General features: G+C 37.5%; 1 protein-coding gene and 1 long non-coding RNA gene across 3 annotated transcripts in view; one reads left to right on the top strand and one right to left on the bottom strand.

The window, feature by feature from the left end:
* Positions 1–1,524: 1,524 nt before the first annotated feature.
* LOC142160957 (uncharacterized) lies at positions 1,525–3,335 on the bottom strand. Its single transcript, XR_012693337.1, has 2 exons — positions 3,273–3,335; positions 1,525–1,839 (listed from the first exon to the last, which is right to left on the bottom strand). It is a non-coding gene; the product is annotated as an uncharacterized LOC142160957 (long non-coding RNA).
* LOC142160954 (alpha-2-macroglobulin-like protein 1) overlaps positions 1,712–24,151 on the top strand; it is a 70,704-nt gene continuing 48,264 nt past the window's right edge. For both annotated transcript variants that reach the window (XM_075216095.1, XM_075216094.1), the window contains exons 1-9: positions 1,712–1,821; positions 5,178–5,361; positions 5,634–5,793; positions 8,449–8,501; positions 10,397–10,417; positions 12,927–13,080; positions 13,161–13,245; positions 17,650–17,773; positions 21,122–21,236. In XM_075216095.1, coding sequence (XP_075072196.1) covers positions 1,754–1,821; positions 5,178–5,361; positions 5,634–5,793; positions 8,449–8,501; positions 10,397–10,417; positions 12,927–13,080; positions 13,161–13,245; positions 17,650–17,773; positions 21,122–21,236 — 964 coding nt within the window. In that variant the 5' untranslated portion in view covers positions 1,712–1,753. The remainder of the gene's footprint in view (positions 1,822–5,177; positions 5,362–5,633; positions 5,794–8,448; positions 8,502–10,396; positions 10,418–12,926; positions 13,081–13,160; positions 13,246–17,649; positions 17,774–21,121; positions 21,237–24,151) is intronic.

Genomic DNA, 24,151 nt, shown 5'->3' with positions numbered 1-24,151 from the left:
GTCAAAGAAGCGTCTGCGGCGGTGCTGTATACAATACAGCACCGCCGCGGACGCTTCTTAGATAGCGCCGCGGCTGCTGTATACTACAGTGCTGATATGTAGGGCACTTTTTAACAGGGGGGGTTTCTGGAGACCCAGAAACCCCCCCTGCGTGTGCCACTGGTTAGTATCTATATATACCCCTTCAATGGACCCCACAATATATTCTAGAACACAAGTCCCATGTAATAATTATAAAACATCTGATTAAGGGGTCTATTTATTAATATGCAGCAGTATCACTCCTTAGGTATTGCTACAAATCACAGCAATGCAGTACTGCCGCTATTTGCTATGAAAAGCAATGCTTTCCACTGCTTGGTAAACTGCTAACATCGCAGTCCTCAGAGTTGTTGAGGGACTGCGGTAACACAGAAAAAGTGGGTTAATGGAAGAAAAAAACTCTGATTTCTCCTCAGTTAACCCCTTCATAAACTGTGTGATGACCATTTTCCGGAGAAAACTATTGTTTATTGCTGATTGTCATAAATAGACCTCTAAGGGTAGATCAAATAATATGAGGCCATTCCCTGAGTATATTATACCTCAATGTTCCTTCAGGAAGCATAAATCAGGTCTCTATCGCACACCAATCACCTATCCATCGATGATGTAATTTTTCTGGCTCGTTGTTATAAAAGAGTCAGCTCTGTTTGAAAGTGCATTGCAACATTGTCCAGAGTGAGTGGAAGACAGAAATTAAAAATATATTGAAGTTTATATATAAACCCTTACACAATTCATTATATTAAACCTTGTCAGAGGGTTGAGTATTGCGACTTGAAAAATAACACTGTTTAAACAGGCATGAAAATCACAACTGTACAATCAGTTTAATTGGTATGCTGACACAAGCAAATCAATTTCATATCAAATTTTCATGATTTAGAGGAGACACAATCCCACTCTTTAATTATCATATAGAAACATATATGTTTTCAAAATTAACACATTCCATTTTATAGAACATGACAAATGGAAGTCTGGCTGGTGTTGCTTGTACTTAAGCCCACACAGCAACCAATGACATGGGGATGGGGAAAACTCTGCATGTGACCATCACAGGAGAACTCTGCATGTGGCCATATTTCTACCCTATCCTTGCACCAGAGAGGGGGAAGTAAAGTTACCAGTACTAGGGAGAGTCCTGTACTCTTACCTGCCTCCCACTTGTTTTAGATTTCTTGGCATGAGGGTTATGTAAAGATCTAAATGCCAAAGTCTTACCAGAATTCAAATACTGATTGCAAATGTCTCTGTTTATAGAGTGATGTTGTAATTGTTGATGGCATCATTGTCATGTTACTCAATTAAGTGCTGTTTCCTAAATATTCTAGTCTATGAATTATCACATCTGAATTCAATAATTGTCCATCATTTTTTTTATTATTTTATTTGTTAACATAACATTTTTGCATTAATTATTTGGTGCTAACATTTTAAAGACTGATTTATTGATCATTGGAATTCACAAAAAAGTTACACTTGTGTGATTTTGGATCAAAATGTTTTATTTATCTATGTTCAAACCCCTGACAACCCCCACCAGCCTTGAGCAGACCAGTGAATGCTTAACAAATATTTGTTGTTCTGTGTTCAATGTCCATCCTGTTCTGCTGGAAGCTGCTATGGGAGTGGGTTTGTAGAGACCATATAACATATTAAGGCAGACACATACAAGTTACATTCGCCAGCTGTCCTGTCATCCTGCACAATGGTGTCCCGCACCTTGTGTCTGGGGCTGATCCTTCTGCACATCTCTTGGACTTTGGCTTCAAAACTGTGAGTGATTTTATTTGCCTGGATAGATATAATGTTTTACATACATCATTTCTTGTTTTTTTTTTCATAGGCATTATGTTTATAATTGGACATGAATATATAATATATAATCACATGTAAGGCTTCTGTTTTGACTCATAAATTAAAACAACGGCAACCTTGGAGGTTTTATGGGCTATAAAAATATTACCCTCACAAGAGAAATATAAATATAAATAATAATGGACCTCCTTACATTTCCGATTGTATATACCTCTCATTGCTCCGGAAAAATATCTATTAGGTGGTGTTTTCGCATAGCTAGACAATATGTAATATCACAAAACTACAAAAAGAAGAAGATCTCTGTTATGGAGTCACTCTTATTATGTTAACATATTAATCTATTTAAATTTCATACTTTATTATCATTTTTAAAATGTATCCAAATTATGCATGCCTTGCAGCACTTTTAAACATCTGATAGAATAAGGTAGTGAATGAAGAAAATAGAAATATGAATTAAAAAGATTGTAAAATGCAACCTATTGGGGTCTGTTACTCATCAAACTTACTGTATTATATTCAATCCATAATATTTCTGGTGTTTATTACATCCTTTTCCTTTCTATAATACCTTTGAATCTTTATGGTTTTGTTACATTTACAGAGTTTTATTGCTATTCTTTAGTTAGGAATAATTATGTTTTCCAATATATGGCCACTTTCTCATTGTCAATATATTTATCCAGGTTTCAGCTATAAATTGTGGTGAGACTTAAATTTATAATAAAGGGCCTGATTCATAAAGGATCTTAACTTAAGAAACTTCTTATTTCAGTCTCATGGACAAAACCATGTTACAATGCAAGGGGTACAAATTAGCATTCTGTTTTGCACATAAGTTAAATACTGACTGTTTTTTCATGCAGCACACAAATATCAACTTTAAATTTCAGTGTACAAATAAGCTATCAAGTATTTGTGCGCTACGTGATAAAACAGTCAGTATTTAACTTATGTGCAAAACAGAATGCTAATTTGCACCCCTTGCATTGTAACATGGTTTTGTCCATGAGACTGAAATAAGAAGTTTCTTAAGTTAAGATCCTTAATGAATCAGCCCCTAAGTCATTAATGAACGATTGAGAAATGTTGCTTGGATTATACTGCATATATGATCAGCAAAACTTATGATATAAAAATATATACCATTATGTATATTTATGATATGTACCACATTTTCTTCACTATTTTTTGCTATCATTTTTTTTAAATTCCGTGAAGCACATGCATTTTGGATCAATTTAAAAAATAATAATGTATGACATTTTTAATAGAATAATGTGAACATAATAAGAGTTCCTCCATAACATAGACTTTTCTTCTTTTTTGTAGTTTTAGGATCTATGAGCTTTGAGTAATCATAAAACCATAGTTGCCTACTTTCCCGGAATGTCCGAGTGACTCACAATTTCTGGGTGTCCTCCGGACTCCTGGGAGAGAAGGACAACCTTCCGGATTTTAGCCCTTCATCAGTTAAGTGGTGGATGGTGGGGCTTATGACGCGAATCACGCGTCATAGTGGCCCCACCCACTGCTATAATAGGCTAGAAATGATCGTGTCCATTTGGGGGTGAGGCTAAGTAATGCGATTCACCTCCCCCCGGAACTCCCGGATTCAATCTTCCCAAAGTTAGCAAGTATGCATAGAACATGCAAAAAAAAAAAAAAAAAAGGTTGCATTTAAAAGGAAAAAGGGTCAAATTACCTAACCCTTTGTCCTATATTTTAAGGACAAATACCATATCGTAAAGTGTATAGGATAAAGTGGAGATTTTGCCTGGATGTTGGAACTTTCTAAACAATAAACATAGTCTATTTTAGATTGAAAAAATGTTTTCCCTTCGGCACTGGATATGGCTGCGGACACAAATCACTGGTTGCAAGAGGTCTGCAGCCCTCAAATAAACAATATGGATAAATAAAAAGTATGCAACAGTGCATATGTTCCCACTATTAAAGTATAAAATTACACCACAATCAATAAAATTGATAAACCATCAATAAAATACAAAGATAAATAAAATAAAATAATGAACCACATGTGGATAATTTCTGAGTATGGTCATAGGCAGTAGGTCATGAAATATAATCACATCAGGAAGTGAAATATATGTCCCACCCCTCTAAAGTTCGAAACAGTCAATCTCCATATAATGGATTTTCTACCTTATCCAGTACTGGAATTGTTTTCATCGGATATATAAACGTCTTTCAAGACTGTGATCACCAGTAGATGTAAATAATTAAATCTGCCACTGTATATGATTGGCAAGTTATTATTGTAAATGATTCGGTCTTACATGCAGTTCAAATGTGGTAACTCTCAAGGGAGCTGAACTCAACAAATTGTGAGTAAGCGGGATTACGGTAGCAAAGCATGCAAAGTCATTTGTCGCCTTACCAGATACCTGGAAAGCGAATCCTTAATGCAATCGCGAAGTGTAGTATAGTGATCAAGCTATACAATCCTGTTGATCACCTCCGTATCCAGAGGAGGTGTAGGTGTAGTGGGAAGGGGCCTCCTCCGGCAAATAGTCAGGTGGAGGGTGGTTCCTAAACAGCTATAGAGCTGCGGCCAGCCTCTTTCCACAGTCAAAAGTAGGTTAAGCAAACTGTGATTATAGACACTAAGGGCTAGATTTACTAAGCTGCGGGTTTGAAAAAGTGGAGATGTTGCCTATAGCAACCAATCATATTCTAGCTTTCATTTATTTAGTACCTTCTACAAAATGATAGCTAGAAGCTGATTGGTTGCTATAGGCAACATCCCCACTTTTTCAAACCCGCAGCTTAGTAAATCTAGCCCTAAATGTAAATAAATTATAACATTTCAGGGATTGGTCCACACACCTTAATTTAAAAAGTGTTACATGGCTGTAACCATTTAACATTACCATTTATTTCCCTGTACTAATTACAATGATTGCCAATGAGAGTAACGGGAAAGTGGAGTCCTGCAAACCAATTATGATAAAAAAATAGAAACTTAAAAATATCTTCATTGAGTGCAAAATAAACTTTTATTTACTGATGTGTTCTGTTCACCATATTTTTTATGGTCTTTTAAATCTATCTAAGGGGTAAATTCATCAAGCTGCAGATTTGAAAAGTGTGATGTTTCCTATAGCAACCAATCAGATGTTACCATTTATTTAGTACATTCCACAAAATGACAGCTAGAATCTGACTTGTTGCTATAGGCTACATCTCCACTTTTTCAAACCCGCAGCTTGATAAATTTACCCCTAAGTGTCTGTCCTATAAATCCTCTATGTACATACATACTTAACCTCACTATTTATTGTCCACAGGCACTATGCTGTCATCTTCCCCTCAGAGACTATCTCCCACCATTCTGAGACCATCTGTATAAACCTGGAAGGAGCTCAGGGAGAAAGCAGAGTTCAGATATCTCTAGAGCTGGGAAAAAAGAATACAACCCTCATAGACAAGAGCTTCCAGTTGGACTCTATATTCAGCTGCTTAAAACTCCAGGTAAAAAATGTTTTTAAAGAAATTCAATCATAATAAATAAAAACAACACAACATTGACCATACTGAATAAATTATTCACAACAATAGCTTGGTAAAAGGACGTAGAACCAATGATTGCAGTATAATGTTCTGGAGACTTCAGATTCTGTTTAAAAAAAAATGAAACCTCACCATTTGCTTCCATTTCCTCTACTCATATGATGTTACCATTTACAGGGACCATCTAGGATTTCAGCTACTTTATTGATTTTGTATTTTGACTCCCTGTGTAGTTTCCTGATGCTGAGGAAATTGAGGAGGTTGGCACATTATGGGTCTCAATTCAAAATGCAGAAGAAACCGTAACCAAAAGCAGTAAAGTTCTTGTGAAGAAGAGAAGATCCAGTGTTCTAGTCCAGACAGACAAGCCTGTGTACAAACCAGGACAAACTGGTAATTGAATGTGGGGAGGAGTGTTCTCACAACAAAATCCCAATCATTCTTAATAACAAATTCTAATTTTGTCCATTTTATAATGTAACAATGAGTTTGCATTTATATTGGTCGTTCCATTATGCCAATAATAAACACTTAAGTACAATGCAAAGCAAAAGGTTAAAAAAATATTCTATTAAGCATGCCTCAAACGGCACACAGGTGCATATACCCTTTAATGTCCTCTTCCCTCAGTCTAAACTTTATGTATGCAATTTTGTCTTGAGTCTGAACTGTGGCCTATTAACCATCCACATGCTGTAACTCTGTTCATGGGTTTCCTCCGGGTGCTCCGGTTTCCTCCCACACTCCAAAAACATACTGGTAGGTTAATTGGCTACTAACAAATTGACCCTAGTCTGTCTATCTGTGTGTGTGTTGGGGAATTTAGACTGTAAGCTCCAATGGAGCAGGGACTGATGTGAGTGAGTTCTCTGTACAGCGCTGCGGAATTAGTGGCACTATATAAATAAATGGTGATGATGATAATGAAGGGGTGCAAATTAGCATTCTGTTTTACACATAAGTTAAATACTGACTGTTTTTTTCATGTAGCACACAAATATCAACTTTAAATTTCAGTGTACAAATAAGCTATTAGCAACAAAAAACGAATGCAGCGCTCAAATCTAACTATCTCCCAGTAGAACTAGTAAAGCATGAATAGCAGATCACGAGTGGTCAAATGTATAAAATAGTATTTAATATCACAATAAAATCATACATATATTACCTATTGATGCTTAAATGATGGTAATAGGAGGAAAGATATACAGAAACTACGTCACAGTGCACTGTGACATAGAGAAATATAACAATTCATTGGCTGTAAAAAACCATATGTAATAGTGCTCATGAGTCTATATTGTTGGAACCACACCGCTACTATTAGCAATATGTATAACAGCTGTATACCTTGTAGCCAATATTGTGGTCAAAAAATATATAAGAATTGAGCATTGCTCTGCAAATTCCTCCCAGAAAAAAATGCTGATTATTGCCGTAGTTGTTAGTCCACATATAATAATAAAAGACTTTTTCCGATGGATAATAATATCTATATAGCCATATGTATAGCTCCGTACGGAGTAAAGATAATCTGAAACCTCCGCTTCCAGTTAGTTTTATAGTATTAGTTCACCATGAAAAGTGTATTCCACTTCATACCCCGCTTGGCTCATAGATGGAGAAAGACACATAAATGAGTAAGATATGTTGTAATACTCACTGTCTCTGATTGGAATTAGATGCGTCGTTCTACACACCCGTTAATTTATACCATTAGAGAATCATCTCCTTAAGATCACTGTGTGTCCGATGGTTATAGATTGGAGTCCCACTTCTTCATGATGCAGACTAGAATCGTGGGTGAATAATAGTGTAGCCTTTTAGGCTTTAGCGGAATACTCTCACGGATAAATTCACGCACTGCATCAGATGATGGTCCTTGTGTAATCCGCGGTTCACAGCTGTGTGTGTAGCCGCCTGACCCACCACTATCTGTGGTGGAAGAAAGCTCCAAGCGGAGAGAGGGGTATGAAGAGACCGTAGGATTCCAACAGAGTCAATTATTTACTTCCAGATTGATCCGGTGATGTCAACTCCTGCGTATGCTGAGTGGAATTAGCCGGCACTTGAAGCATATAGAAAATGAATAAAAATAGCACAATACAGTACCAAATGTAATCAGAGACCAACTAAATAGTTGACTCTATGCCTAGTGTACAAATAAGCTATCAAGTATTTGTGTGCTACATGAAAAAACAGTCAGTATTTAACTTATGTGCAAAACAGAATGCTAATTTGCACCCCTTGCATTGTAACATGGTTTTGTCCAGGAGACTGAAATGAGAAGTTTCTCAAGTTAAGATCCTTAGTGAATCAGGCCCTTTGTGCTTAAAATTGCATTTTTCTGTCATTTGCAAAAGGAGGTCAAACATGAGAATCTAGAACCTATAGAATGTAATTTAATGTTTTACATTTTTACCACTCCCATAATTAAAAGGAATCTACCTACTGTTGTTTTATTCTCATATACCTTTTACTTTTGATGCAGTGATCTGCAAATTGTGGCTGTGGGGTCAGTGCAAGAAAAATTGCTTTATAATTACAACAAATCATTTTGTCCTTTTTTTTTGTTTAACTTTATTATGTCTTTTTGTCATGAATCTGGAGTTGGAAGCTCAACACTGGGCTTCCAGTTCCTGTGCACATACCAGCTCATACATTCACAGAGGCTTACAGCTACCTGCCAGCCTCCTCTTACTACTGTCAGCCAACCAGTTCTGCTCAGCTCCACTGGTAATATTTTATTAATAAATAAGCAATATAAAATATATATTTTGTAAGGTTTTTGATAAATAGACCTCTTATCTCTTTATAAAATAATATATGTCTAAACAGTATTTCTAAAATAATATAGTTTAATCACTAGACAAACAATCTGAACAGTGAGAGCGTGACTAAAAATAAATCTTTTCCCATCTATGAAGTTGACACATAAAACGTTTGTTAGTTGATAAAGTATCAGTCGATCTTGAAATGCTTTGAAAACAATTTAAATAGTGTGTAGCAAAGTGATATATTCAAGCGATATATTTTCTACTTTTGCAGTGCGATTCAGAATCCTGTCCCTTGATGAAGATTTAAAACCCAAAAACATTTTGGTAAGTCTGAAATAACACGAGAAGTAAAAAAATATGAATCACACATATTCTCATTCTTTCAGTTTATAGTGGATTTCTACTTGCAGAGAAATCTTTTGTCCAGGCAGATTTGTTTATTGCTGTATTGCTGTTATTATTATCCTCTATTTACAAGGAGTCACAAGATTTCTGCAGCGCTGTACAGAGTACAAACAGTAGACCATACAGGAAAGACAGTACAGAACAATAAACTAGTAATACCATGACCTCAGAAGCTCCAGGCACAGCAATTATAGTGAAGTTGGAGCAGAAGAGTAGGTATAAGTACAGGAGGAGAGAGGGCCCTGCTCGTAAGAGCTTACATCCTAAAGGGAGGGAAAACAGACAGCTAGCACAATGGGAGTCAGTAGAGAGGATGAAGTGTAGGAGGAGTAGAGGGGCTGGGAAGAGAGAGGTGATGATAATGAGGATGGGTAGACTTTGAAGAAAAGGTGAGTTTTAAGTGCCCATTTCAAGGAGCAAAAATTAGGATGGAGAGAGGGTTAAGTGGATGGCTGGTAGGCTTTAGGAAGAGGTGAGTTTTAAGTGCCCGTTTAAAAGAGCACAAATTAGGGGACAATCAGATGGAGCATGAGAGGTGACTCTAGTGCAGGGTGGCAGCTCAGAAGAAGTCTTGGATTCTGGAATGGGATGAGGTGATATGAGTAAAAGAGAGGCAACGGTCATTGGTCGATCTCAGGTTACGGGTCGGAGTGTGAATGGAGAGGAGATTGGAGATATAAGGGGCAGTGGAGTGGGAGAGGGCCTTGTAGGTGAGGGTAAGGAGTTTAAAAAGGATTCTGCAGGGGAAAGGGAGCCAGTGTAAGGTAAGGCAGAGTGGGGAGGCAGAAGAAAAATGGTGTGAAAGGAAGATAAGTTATGCAGCCGCATTGAGTATAGAATGAAGGGCGGCGTGGTGGGCGCGGGGAAGGCCGGTAAGAAGAAGTTTACAATAGTCAAGATGGGAAATGATGAGTGTATGTATAATGGTTTTGATGGAATCCTGAGATAGGAAGGACCGGATGCCGGCAATGTTGTGAAGTTGGAAGCAATAGGATTGGGCAAGGGATTGAATGTGGGGGGCAAAAGAAAGGAAGGTGTTAGATACTGTTAGATACAACAAAAATGCTGTTAGATACAACAATAGATACTCATTGTTGTGCATTGTGTACCATTCTAAATGCACAGCAGATCTGTTGCCTTATTAGGAGCAATAAAACAAATAATTCTACGTGGATAATAAAACTCTCTAAAGGTATAGGTTGAGGTATTACTTTTGCTACAAATTAAGTCTCAAGTGGAATGAGTTTGGATATGTAGCTAAATCAACTGCATATAAACAGCACATAAACACAGGCAATTTATAATAATTCTGGAAACAGTATTTTTTGGTTTTCCATTTTCGAGCACTGATTTAATTTCTGGTCAGTTGGATTCATGGAAAAGTTTGGTAAATATGAAACATCACAATCTTTAATGATTCCAATAATTGTCCGATAACCTAAGAAACAATTATCTCATGTACATAATGATTTGTATCTGGGTTATGCACAATCGGACAATTAAAATACACAGATTTCATTCAGATAATTTAATAAATATAAATATACATACACATATATATATATATATATATATATATATATATATATATACACACACACACATATATATATATATATATATATATATATATATATATATATATAATCAAATTGACCATATAGCCAGCTTTGCAACACACATAGCAGTGTTACACAGTAAATTTAATGATATTTCATTGCAGAATTTTCAGAAGCAATAAGAAAAGTGTTTCATATATGTACGTTTAAGAATTGTAAACTTCTAAAAAATATTTTTGTTTCCTTCTTTTTCAGCTCCCTGTTGTAGAATTACAGGTACAATATATTTAAAGTTTGTTTTAAGCAAAGTAATCATGCACTGTTTTAGATGATAAGATAAACCATGTACTGGGTATCTTTCTGTGATAATATCAGCAAGAAAATTATACATTGAACACTTCTCAGGCAAATGTTCCCAAATAATACTATTAGGCAGATTCTTGTTGAGTGGACACAAAATTATTATTATTGTTATTGATAACTAAGGTGCCACAGTGCTTTTCAGCACCGTACAGTAGGGGAACAGGACAAACATAAAACAGAGACATACAATGTAGACAAAATAAATGCAGACACGAAATAGAAAAACTATATATATGTGTAGAAAAACTATATATATTGACTAATTCTTCTAGACAAGTGATTCCCAACCAGTGTGTAAGGACACAGAGTATTAGTTTGAATATGTCACAAGAATTTAAGTCTGGTAGGGACAAAATTTACTATAAAAAATATATCTGGGCATTGAACATGATATGTGAATTATATTTTAATTGGGCGGTGGAAGAAATCCCAGATTCCAGATTCACAATATTTCAAAACAGGTGAGGTATGAATGAAAGAAACAAGAGACAAATATGTCTGCAGATATACAGAGCCGGATTAACAATAGGGTTAAAGGGGCTACAGCCCAGGGGCCTCCGGCAGCTGAGGGACCTGCCGCCATTCATCGGATCGGGTGCGTCCGGCCCCGGCTCCGACTGTCACCTGTTCAAGGAGAATGACAGGCAGCTAACAGCAAATATTATGCTGTTAGCTGCCTACTGTCACTGTAGTACTTACGTGGTGTGCAGTAATCTCCTTCCTGAGGAGATCTCGTGAGAGTGAGACTATGAGTCATAGTCTCAGATCTCATAGACTCATAGATCTCCTCAGTAAGGAGATTACAGCGTGCCGTGGAAGCACTACAGGGAGTGGAACAATGGAAGGAGGTAAGCATCACGTTGGGGAAGGGGTCATGGGGGGGCTCATGGTGGGGGCCCTCACAGTACCCTTAGACCGTGGGCCTCCCTTTCCTTAATCCGGCCCTGCAGATATATCACAATTTGAAAAGGTTTTGAACCAGTGTTCTATGATAATCAGGATCCTGAATTCTAATAATTGAAACATTCAAAATAACTGATACCTTTGGAAATAGGGGATAGACTTATAAGTGCTATGTCGTTGTCCTTATGTGCTATGTCGTTGTCCTTATGTGCTAAATATTCAATGTATATAGTTATACATTTTGCATTTTTAGCTAAATTTGTAAATTCATGGATAGTGAATGGGTCTCACTGTGTCACAAGGTTTCCATGTAATGTTTTCTTGTTTTTCAATTAGCCATTAACATATGTTACTTGTATTTTTCTTTCTTTCATCACATATAGCTATCCATTATTCCACATCCATTATGTATTACAGCATATGATAAGCTAATGCATAAAAGCAGAGGTTTCTACTGAGCCAAACACATGTAGAATATGGTGATACAGTTTGTGATTTTGGTTTAATATTAACCATATATATCATTTGATACAACATCATCATCATCATCATCATCCTAGTTTAGTTTTAAGATGTCACAAAATCTGCAACGCTGCACAATCAACAAAAATATAAGCAGAACAAAATACAGTTAATTTAGGGGCAAGAAAAACAATAGATTCAGTAAAAATCAAGAAGAGACAATAAAGAATGCAACTACATAAGAAGACACAACCAGAACAAAGGAAACCTTAAAAGAGGATGAGGAGATAGACGGTAGAGTGGGCCAAACTTTGAGAGTTAATATTCAAGAAGAGAAGAGAAGTACACAGAGATGATTGGGTGGAGGGAAGTTGTAGTGAAGTGAGAGGAGGGAGTTGTTTAGGTTGGGTTGCGGTAACAAATAGAGATAATAATTTGTGTGGGGGAGGATAGGAGGATGCGGGTAGAGCGTGAGGATGGAATTGTCTTAGGATGGGACGAGGTAGGTGGGCGTGGATAGGTGAGTTTTGAGTGGACGCTTAAAAAATTTGAGGTTGAGGGTGAATTATAATACTTTTTATCAAGCAACTATGAAATATTTGTGTTAGTAATATATATTGTATATTAAAACATATTGCTTGAACAGTGTATGTGAATGTTATGTATGAGCAATAAATATATTGGTGCCGTGTATTCTGATTAAAGTATCTTTTTGTTTCCTTCTAAAAAATGTAAAGTTGTACATGTATATTGTATATTGTATATTGTACAGCATGCTTAAGCTGTGATTCTTCAGCTACTTCTGAAGGTTTCAAGGTATGTTTGTTAGACCCAGAAACATTTTTTATTATCAATCGTAATCTTCTGCATACCCATGTGTCCCAATTTTGAAGTTAGTAGTGATATAACAATCTGAATCCAATCAGATCATCGAAACACTCACAGAAGCACAGTAGTAATTTTAGAAGATGAGGGAGGCAGTGACCTGTGCACTTGGCATCAAATGTAACTTTGTATAAAAAAAAAGTTCATACAGCCAGCTTGTCTCCTGTCTTAGGATCCAGAAAAGAATCGGATTGGTCAGTGGCTGAATGTGAGCCTCAAGCAGGGAATTGCTGAGCTCTCCCTTACTCTCACATCTGAGCCCCAGCTGGGGGAATATTCCATAAAGGTGAAGGACACAGTATATACCTTCACTGTAGAGAAATATGGTGAGGAAACTTCCCAATATCCAATGTTTAGAACAGGTTTGCTGTTTATTGTCTAATTCATATCCAATATATATTTACAGTGCTTCCAAAATTTGAGGTCACCTTCCAGTTCCCCAAGTTTGTTATGTTTAACTGTGAAAGCTTCACAGCTAAAATATGTGGCAGGTGAGTCTAAAATTCAATATGTGAAATGGTGCTGAAACCTATATAAGATAAATATAACACAGTCATGGCCAAAAGTTTTGAGAATGACACAAGTATTGGTTTTTACAAACTTTGCTGCTTCAGTGTTTTTAGACCTTTTTGTCAGATGTTGCTATGGTATACTGAAGTACAATTACAAGCATTTCATAAGTGTCAAAGGTTGCTATTACATTAAGTTTTTGCAAAGAGTCAATATTTGCAGTGTTAACCCTTCTTTTTGAAGACCTCTGCAATTCGCCCTGGCATGCTGTCATTCAACTTCTGGGCCACATACTGACTGCCCATTCTTGACTAATCAATGCTTGGAGATTGTCAGAATTTGTGGGTTTTTGTTTGTCCACCTGTCTCTTGAGGATTGATCACAATGGGATTAAGGTCTGGGGAGTTTCCTGGCCATGAACCCAAAATTTCGATGTTTTGATTCCCGAGTCACTTAGGGCCTGATTCATTAAGGATCTTAAATGAAGAGGATCCTTATTTCAGTCTCCTGGACAAAACCATGTTACAATGGAAGGGGTGCAAATGAGTGTTCTGTTTTGCACATAAGTTAAATACTGACTGTTTTTTCATGTTAATCACTTTTTGAATGGGTGAGCTAAGATATATGTGTAAAGGATGCCATTAAACTCTTGAAAAATAGCCCCAGTGAGAGACTGGCCACATGTGGGATTTATCTTGTGGCCACACCAAGTTATCATATTAACTAAAGCTGTGAATGGGATATATGCACCATATTATATTAACTCTTCATCTGCACATCCTAATTTTGAAGTGGGTAGAGATAGAATAACTTTCCAACAAGATCATTGGAATTTTTTTAAAAACATAGAGAACAGGGGCTGGCTGGAGGGCAGGGGGGCATCTGCCCGCCGGTCCGGTTCCATAGAGGGCTAGTTTGGGCTAGGTCACCTGCATTTTTTTTGCCTTTAAAATAGTCTGCTGATTCGAGTTTTGCCCTCCGCAGTGGCGCACGCAGGGGGGGTTTCTGGTTCTCCAGAAACCCCTCCGCGAACCAACGGTACTGTACAACAGCCGCGGCGCTGTCAAAGAAGCGTCCGCGGCAGTGCTATATTGTAGTATAATACAGCACTGCCGCGGATGCTGCTTGACAGCGCCGTGGCTGCTGTAGAATTCAGACTCACCGAAATGGAGCTGCTGCGTATGCGCAGGAGCTCCCTCTCGCAATATTTTTTTTTTTTTCCGGGGGGGGGGGGCGAAAACCCCCCTTCTAAATCCTACATTCGCCCCTGCTCCGCTGATAGAGAATATCAATCAGTATGCTATCTTTTGGGACGTAATGACTGTGTGTTTATGTCCAGTCATGTATTATGTATGTGAGGGCAGGGTAGCATGTGACAGGGGACAGTGTCATGATGTAAAGAAGGAATGGAGGCAAGTCGTATGTCATCTCCTTGAGAGATTTACAGTGAAAATGTCAAGTTCCCCAATAGCATAGTAGTGATGTCAGGTTCCTGACCTAGGAAGATCTTGATGTCAAATGCAGTCCTTTATGAGCAAAGTCCATATATCCAAATTTTTAAACTCTGCTAACATTTAACATTACTCTAATGCAGTGGATCCCAAACTTTTTCAGTTCCAGGCACCCTTAGGGTCTCCATAAATTTTTCAAGGCACCCCTAAGCCAAAATAATTACCAAGTAGTCCCCCGCCTTGCTTACCACTGGCCCTGGCCGAGGCACCCCTGTGAGATCGCCAAGGCACCCAAGGGAGCCTAGGCGCACAGTTTGGGAACCAATGCTCTAATGTATTCCTCCAGCTAAAACTGATTAATGGTAGCTTCAGTGTCATATGTAAACTTTAAGGGGCATATTTATTCATTATCAGGGTTTTTCCCCGTTGATTATCATCTGTCATCGCAATGATGACAGATGATATTTCAGGGTCATGTAACAAAAAATCATCCCGTCACAGAGTCATCCGGAACATCCGACAGGAGGCAGTCCCAGCAGTGACTATACTTACCTTAAAACTCCACTTAATATCGCAAAGTTGGCTTTGCGTATGCGTGACCTTTGCGATAGTAACTGGAGGGGAAACCAGGTAAGTTTTGGCAAGAGATCTGAAGATCCCTCTACCGCAATACTGTGCCCGTAAGCTTCAATGGCGTTAGCCAGCGGGGACAAGTTTCGAAAATCTTTCATTTTCTTAACTTGGTAAATAACGCAAATTAGCAGTCCCCATAGAAACTATCATCATCATCATCATCATTTATTTATATAGCGCCAACATATTCCGTAGAGCTTCACAATTGAGAACAAACATAGTAAACTAAAAAATAAACTGGGTAAAACAGACAAAGAGGTGAGAAGGCCCTGCTCGCAAGCTTACAATCTATGGGACAATGGGAGTTTGACACATGAGGCCAAGGCTAAGTCTACATTTTGCATTTCGGCCCAGCCAGGCTGCAAAGATAAAAGTGACTCATAGGCTAAATGATCCTGTCACACAACAATGTTGGTCAGGGGGTAGTTGTCTTGTGTGAAATTGTGTAACGTGTGGTAATAGGGTAAGGTAGTGAGGTTAAGAGGGTGGTTGAGGAATATTATAAGCTTGTATGAAGAGGTAGGTTTTCAGAGAACGCTTGAAAGTTTGTAGACCAGAGGATAGTCTTATTGTGCGAGGGAGAGAATTCCATAGAGTGGGTGCAGCCCGAAAAAAGTCCTGTAACCGGGAATGGGAGGATGTAATGAGGGTGGATGAAAGACGCAGATCTTGTGCAGAACGGAGTTGCCGAGTTGGAAGATATTTTGAGACAAGAGAGGAGATGTATGTTGGTGCAGCTTTGTTGATGGCCTTGTAGGTTAGTTAAAGTATTTTATATTGGATTCGGTAGAAAACAGGCAGCCAGTGTAGAAACATACAGAGTGATTCAACAGAGGAATAACGATTTGCAAGGAAAATCAGTCTTGCCGCAGTGTGCAAAATAGATTGTTGGGGTTTGAGTCTGTTTTGGGGAAGACTAGTAAGGAGGGAATTGCAATAGTCAATGCGGGAGATGATAAGTGCATGAATTAAGGTTTTTGCAGTGTCTTGCGTGAGATATGTTCAAATTATGGAAATGTTCTTTAGATGTATATAACATGATTTAGATATAGAGTCAATGTGGGGAACAAAGGATAGGTGTGAGTCAAGGATTACACCTAGGCAGCGAGCTTGTGGGGTGGGATTTAAGTCACATTATCAAAACCCCATAGAAACTATGGGGATTGCTTTTGTGTATGAAGACATTGGGACTGCAGCAGATGTCAGCGGTATTTTAATATATATAACAGTGTTATCTATTAATGCACTTATCTGCCGTTTTCGGGGGATTTCCAGTTCTTAGGAGTTTCTTAAAAAGGCCACAAAACATTAAAGTGATTGTCCAATTGGGCAACCATAAATCTTTACATATTGAATATTTATGTAGGAAATAGGGGAGAAGCTGGACAGCACTGCCCAGCAGTGTAATTCTATAGCAAGAATGGTACTATTCGCTTCTGCTCTATCATACTGGGCTGGACATATGAAGTCCTCTGCAAAGTTTGTGTACAAAGCTGCCATCATAAAAAAAAGTCATAATTCTGATGCAGTTAAGAAAAAAAAATATATATATTTGGGGGTTATAGGCGATAAAAGTTAACAGTGAAACAGGTTTCATAAATGTTTCACATTAGGTCATTCAAGGACATCATATGGAATTGCTATTTAATAGTGGGTGGTATGAAGTTTACAATTATTATTATTATTATTATTATTATTATTATTATTAATAATGTAAGCGGTACAAGTTCAGCAGAAAAGGGGAAATATTCTTTAGCATACCATGTCTTACCTATTGTAAGTCTCATTTAACTTTTGTTCCTTTCCAGGGGCAGGGAAAGTGCATCTACATGCCCCATAGCAAAACTTGGGTAGAGAAGAGTCCTCTCCTGAGTAAGCAGCAGGTTTAAAGGGGGAAGGGGTGAAGCACAGTGCGACTCTCCTGACTTTCCTTTTTTATATTGTTTCTGATTACCTTGTCTATTAAGATGTTTATGTATCATCTGTTCATCCTATGACACTTGTATAGAGCTGATGTCAGCACTTTTTAAATATCAATTAAGAGGAAGGCCCTGTGGGCGTATAGTATGATCCCACATTGTTGTTAGTTATTTTAATTCTAATTTAATTTTATTATTATATTACTCTTTCAGTAATTCACCTATGTATTCTGGTGCATTTCTTACCATATAATGCAAGATGAAAGGGAACACATTGTACTTTATTTTATACATGAAAGCTAATCATAGTGACAGAGTGGGAATGTTTAGTATTTTTTGGTATATTCATATTTTGGTATTATTTTTCTCCAATCCCTCTTAGGTACACATATGGGAAACCAGTCCAAGGGGATTATAAGGCTAGTGTGTGCCAAAGTGCTCATAGATATTGGTGGAGGGGGATTGATGACACAGTTTCTGATATTTGCGTTAATTTCAATGGAAAGGTAAGGTCAAAAGAATGGTTACAACTCTACATTGTTACAGTGTATTATGAATAATTTAAAAAAGCATAAAAAATTAAAGAGTTTCGAACCATGTTTGGGGTCAGCCTCATAAATAGTATTATGTTGCATTTTTCAAATTTACCTTATTTGGACTAAACCCCCCCCCCCCCCTCTTGGGTCCCTTTCCTTCTACACTGTACCTGTTAAACCATTATGTGTAGTTAATTATGAATACATGTCTTTATTATTTAGGCCTATCTGGCTTCTAATCTCAAATAATAATAAGCAACTTGTGTGTGTACATTATTTTGTTATTATAACTGTCTATAGTATGCTACATAAGCCAAGAGCTTACATAAATCCAATGCACCTGCTTACACCCATTATATTTCCCTCTCTGGAGCCATATAAACAGGAGTCTGTTGTTATGGCTGTTTAATATGCATAACCTCTATACAGTGCTCAAAGGACTATGACTCTACCAAACTCTCACCAAATTATCCTTTTTATAGGTTTATAAAGCAGCAGAATTAGCAAAGGTGATGATGTGCAGTAATTACACTGAAATCCCTTACATTGAAATCGGTGTTAAAAGAGGGATATTTTATGAATATCACTATATACTGCAAAGTGAATTATAAATACACATAAAACACCTTCACCAAAAGTACTTTTAAACAAAGGATTAACAATCACACTATAACAGTAAAATATCACACAGGCAAGACAGTATAATACTATACTGGTTTCTATTTATAGTCAAACACTGGGGTATCCGCCTCGGGCACAGATAGGTAGTAGTACGCTTCAACTGGTCCTCGCTGTCATTTGTTGTAGACTCCTTTCTTCATTTGTCCAAAAGGGCCTGAAATTCCTAGTCTGTTCTTACTTACAACTTCACCACTGAGTCTCCATTCTTGATTCTCAGCCCAGCTTTTAATTCTGGCGCTTGCTCCCAAGCTCATGGCTTCTGGGTACAAGGAAGGAGACACTTCTGCTGGCTACCCAATTAGCAGCCCTTACCTCTTTGGGGGCTAGACAAGGACCGAGACATTGTGACTTCTGGACCCTCAGCTCATAGTAGCTTCACAAAGACTGGACATACCAGGCTTGCAAAATGGTTTTCAGAAAAAAAAACTAATCACTGATGATTAAGTTAGCTATGGTAACCTTCCTTCCAGTTCATTAATGTGATCTAGAGTTCCAGACTCAATAACACTTCCAGAGAGTGTTAGTTGACCCTCTGAGTGCATAGTCATGGAACCTGTAACATAAATTGTCGGTATTAGCACACTATTTAAGAAAAATGCAATTGAGACAGACCTTGTAGTTATCACAAGGAGGCTAAAGTTCTTTCAGAACATTTTACAGTGCAACATAAAATCAATGTATACATGTTATCTTAAATACTGTTAACGAAATCTTTATTAATATATATATATTTATAATTTCTATTTAACATATAAGTATTAATATATATCTCTATCTATATAGATATACCTTATAAGTCACACCTATAGGTCTGCAGATATATTATAACAAGCTTGAAATTGGTTTGGCTCATAAAACTAAAATTACTTCTAATGCAATCATATATTATATAAACACATTTATCACATATGTGCATATGATTGGCTCATGTGTTTTTAAAAGGGAATCTATTTCCCTACGGTCCAAGAAAAATATCTATGCAATACTAAATATACAATACACACCGATATATATCTTAGCTCATTGACTTTGCGGAATTCTGTCCAAACCTTTACAATCTGCCATAAATATATTTGTATGCAGTTATGCTATATACCTATAGTTTTAATGATTCCAAAAAAAAAGTAATTTGGCATGCAAACAGCTCTATTTTACTAATATTTATTTAAGGCTATACAGTTTACAAAATATGAAAAGCACAATGATACTAAGGCCTCTAATTATTTATACTTCCTTACACAACACAAAACAGAAAACAAGACTATATTACAACACTGACCAGTTAATATGCATGTTATATTCTTGAAAGAATTAAACAGCATAGCTACATGTTAGATGTTATCATAGAATCATTCTGTCTGCCGCACTCCATCTCCTTACACCTTGCATTTTGAACTAATTAGTTCAAAATGCAAGGAGTTCAACTACGCAACATCGCCCGCATCCATCCCTTTCTCTCTCAGGATGCCACCAAGACCATCATACACGCACTCCTCATCTCCCGTCTGGATTACTGCAACCTCCTCCTCACCGGCCTCCCCCACTCCCATCTCTCCCCCCTCCGCTCTGTACTCAATGCGGCCGCTAGACTCATCTTCCTCTCACGCCGCTCCTCCTCTGCCTCCCTTCTCTGCCTCACCTTACACTGGCTTCCCTTCCCCTACAGAATCCTTTTCAAACTCCTCACCACCACTTACAAGGCTCTCTCCCACTCTTCTGCCCCTATATCTCTAACCTCCTCTCCATTCACACTCCTGCTCGCTTCCTGGATTTTGTCTTCCTTCCTCGTTGTCTATCTTTTGGGACCGACTTTTGATGTGTAAATGGCATTTTTGGGTTTGGGAATCCAGTTCTATTATCACAGTTTTTCAGTTTTGTGTCTAAATGTGAATTCTATCCATTATGGCACACAATGACTAAATCTAGCAATTATACAAAATATACCTCTCCATACAAGCTATTTTACTTAACTACATTTAAGCTTTATTATTTAATTCCCTAATTGATATATTTATGCATAAAACTATATCTTAACACATCTACTTCTTACTAACCTGTACACCAACATACATACTAGATACAATATATATATGTATATATATATATATATACTATTTTATTTCAGACAATTTGTCCTTATTCTTCTACTCACTACATTTTTTTATTTATTAAAACAATTACCTGTATGGTAACAACACACACAAGGATGGGAAACGTAAGTTGACTATCTGTAGGAGAGAATGTATTGATGGACTTAACCTTTATTTCAATATGACTGGTAGCCACTGTTCATTGCATCTGGAGTGAATGGGTAACAAGTGTTTTGGCCACTGTCCATTTTCTTTATGTAAAAAGGTACAGTAATGATAGGGCAATCAAATCTAAATTAAACTAGTCCACTTGAATGAAGGAGTCTATGCATTTTTCTATCTTAATAAAATACCTGAATGATTGTTGGACAGGCTAATTACAATAAAACCTTTGCAAGTATTACTAAATGCAGTAACACTTTAAACAAAAATGAAGCACAACATCTTTAAGAATCCTCTGTCTTTGCAGCAACCAATTGGAAATATAATAAATGTAAGGTGATATACTAAGTAAAGGCTCATGAAATTGTGTGTCTCTCACCGTTAGTTGGATAAATCAGGATGTCATAGTATAGAAGTTAAGTCTGAAGCCTTTAAACTGAGAATGTCTTCTATGGGAAGAGAATTGAAGGGAGAGGCCTTTATCACAGAGGAGGCAACAGGTATGTTTATGATTATTTTTAGTCACATCACATAGTTTAAAAAACTTGTATGTCTAATTTCATTGAACACAGAAATAGGCATATTGGTCATATTTGAGGAATTCAAGGGTGGAAAGAGGGAATTGGAGGGGGAGAGCATCTATTTTAAAAAACTTAATCGTGTTTCCCGATGGATAGCCATAAGAGAATAGGACCTTAAAGAGGTTCGGGAGTGACATGTGTGTGAATGTTAAGGTGAGCAAGATGTTATCAATGAATAAGGAGATTTTGCATTCATCCAAGCCCACCGAGGCTTCATTAATATCTGTGCACAAATTAATTTTGACCAGGAAGATCATGTGAGGGTAAAAGGCAGCATTACATTTTATGTAGTAGGAGGCTGTGAAGCCACCTGGACTGGGGGCTTTATTTGATTTAAGTTTTTTGAGAACTCCGCCACCTCTTTCTATGTGATGTCTGCACCAGGCACCGGCAGTGAGCCGGTTGTTCCGAGATATCATATATGACATTGAGCTAGGCAATCTTATGTTGATTCAGCAACTGAAGGAAATATGTTTGTAGTGTGGGCAATATTATAAAGCTTACTATAGAATTTAAGGAATTCACCAGTAATTAGTTTGGGGTCCTTAATTAAATTACCAGTCGCAGATCTAACTGGCAGGGCATTACATTGGGTTATCCTAGTTCTTAATCTGGAAGCCAGTAACCTGTCAGCATTATCCCCCTTTCCGTAAAAGGACTGGTTCAGCCTTTTGAGTTAATTTTAGCTTGGGCAGATAATAGTAAGTTTAGTTATCCTATGGCTGAGAATAGCTCGTCATAATCTTCAGCCAGCAGTGTTTTTATGAAGTTTTTCTAAGGTTTTTATCTGTTCAGAGATATCAAGAATCTTTTGGTTTGTCATTTTCTTACTTCACTCTCCTTTTAATAACTTCTGTAATATGATAATAGTCACTTTTGTCTGTCTAGCAGAACATACTTTTGTTTTCAACCTTTTGTTTTCAATTACTTCAATTTTGTCTGCATGTTTTCTTTGTAAGGATTGAGATATCTTCGCTTTCTGTGAATAAAACTTAAGTGTATTTTGTCCCAATTTGTTTTCCTTTTCACATTTTGGAACCGAATGTTACACTGGTGACTTTAAGCCATAAAAATGTTTGCCATGTGTATGTGAAGCCACAGGTTTTTTTTTGCTTAATTAATGGTCACAGATGTAAGATACCACAATGCTTTTATTGAAAAATGCAGTTTTCATTTGTATACTCCAGGGGGTACATGTACCAAGCTCTGATTTTGAAAATCGCGCAATTTTCTCAGGAGATTTGAAACTCGCCAATGTACTAACCTGAGATTTGATGTAAAATCACCAGAGATGTGTTTCTGTCAAAATCGCTATTTCCAAAATCGATAGAGATCAAAGTCTCCAAATGTACTAAGCTGCGATTAAGTAAACTCTCCCGAGTTTGATTTAAAAATCTCTAGATACAACACGCTCCTATCTAGCTGCAAGATTAGCAAACACATCACTGTTACACTGCCTGTCTATACAGCTGGAGGTCGGGAGGTCGGGAGGCTGTCAAAAGTTAAAAAATAGATATGTTGAAAAAAAAGATGCGTGGGTTCCTCCATCCGACCACTATTGACCCTAGTGTTGCCAGCCTACTGCTGGTTGCATGAAAATCAGGGAAAAAATTGCATGGGATCCCCCCGATTTTTAAGCAGCTAGAACTAGGCAAACCAGCTGGGGTGGTTGGCACTATATCAGGGGGACACGTGGCAGGGGTCCCCCTGCCATAATAGCATACCAACCCCAGGCTGTTTAGCACCTAGGGAGTGGGGTCTGCAAAGAAAAATGTGCAGCCCCCCCTCTAGGAATAACTAGGCCAGTGCTGATAGCAGAAGGGCTCTCCTTACACCCCTGGGCGGTGGGTGTAGGGTAATAACGGCGATAAAATAGTGAAAAAAAACAAACAGATGCCATTTTGTTTTGTGGAACTACAAATCCTAGCCTGCCAAGGTGCCATAAACAGTCTTGGCATACTGATGCTTGTATAAGTACAAGCATCAGCATAACCATGGCAGCCAGGTCATGCTGGCACTTAGAGAACCACAAGTGCCAACACGGCCTGACACACATGGCTGGCTGTAACCTGTAGTCCCACAAAACAAAATGTTAAAAAAAAAACACCACACCCTGTTTACCACCACACAAATTTTACTAAAAATTAAAGAAAACACTAAAAACATAACACAGCCTCTTTAATATAACATCAATTTATTGAAAATAATAAAGCCCAATATACTCACCAATAAGATGTCTTCTTCTTTTGTCAGCAGCTTTCAATCGAAATTTGCCTGACATCCATGTCCCAAAATATTTGTATTCCAAAATGTCCATGCTTAAATCACATCATCTTCTCTTCGGTCACAATGACCCCCATATTTGTGATTCCAAGATGTCAATGTTGATTGAAGTCTTCTTATTTTCGGTCACAATGACCCCCATATTTCTCAATCCAAGACGTCCATGTTTTAGAATTAAACGGGAGAGTTAGCTAAACATGGGAGAGTTGGCTAAACAAGGGCGTGATTGAAATTCCAGCAAATCGTGAGAGATGACCAGCGATTTTGAAGATCAGAGTTAAAAATTCAGTTTAATACATTTCGTGTCTTGGAGTCTCATATTCCGGATTTGCCGTGATTTTTAAATTCTGAAAAAATCGGAGCTTGATACATTTACCCCCAGGAGTATTTTAGACTCACACACGTTCATGTAGATTATGCTAAAGAAGGACCTTGTTGTTTTCAATTGACTATACCATGCTGTTAAGCGAGAAAAACTTCTTCGTATGCTCCTAGAAATGCAAAAACACTCACAAGATCACCACACAAACATGTACACACTCACACACATA

Source organism: Mixophyes fleayi, chromosome 6, assembly GCF_038048845.1.
Source record: "Mixophyes fleayi isolate aMixFle1 chromosome 6, aMixFle1.hap1, whole genome shotgun sequence".
Taxonomy (NCBI): domain Eukaryota; kingdom Metazoa; phylum Chordata; class Amphibia; order Anura; family Limnodynastidae; genus Mixophyes; species Mixophyes fleayi.
The sequence above is the reverse complement of the archived record's forward strand: the minus strand, read 5'-3'. Positions and strand labels throughout refer to the sequence as shown.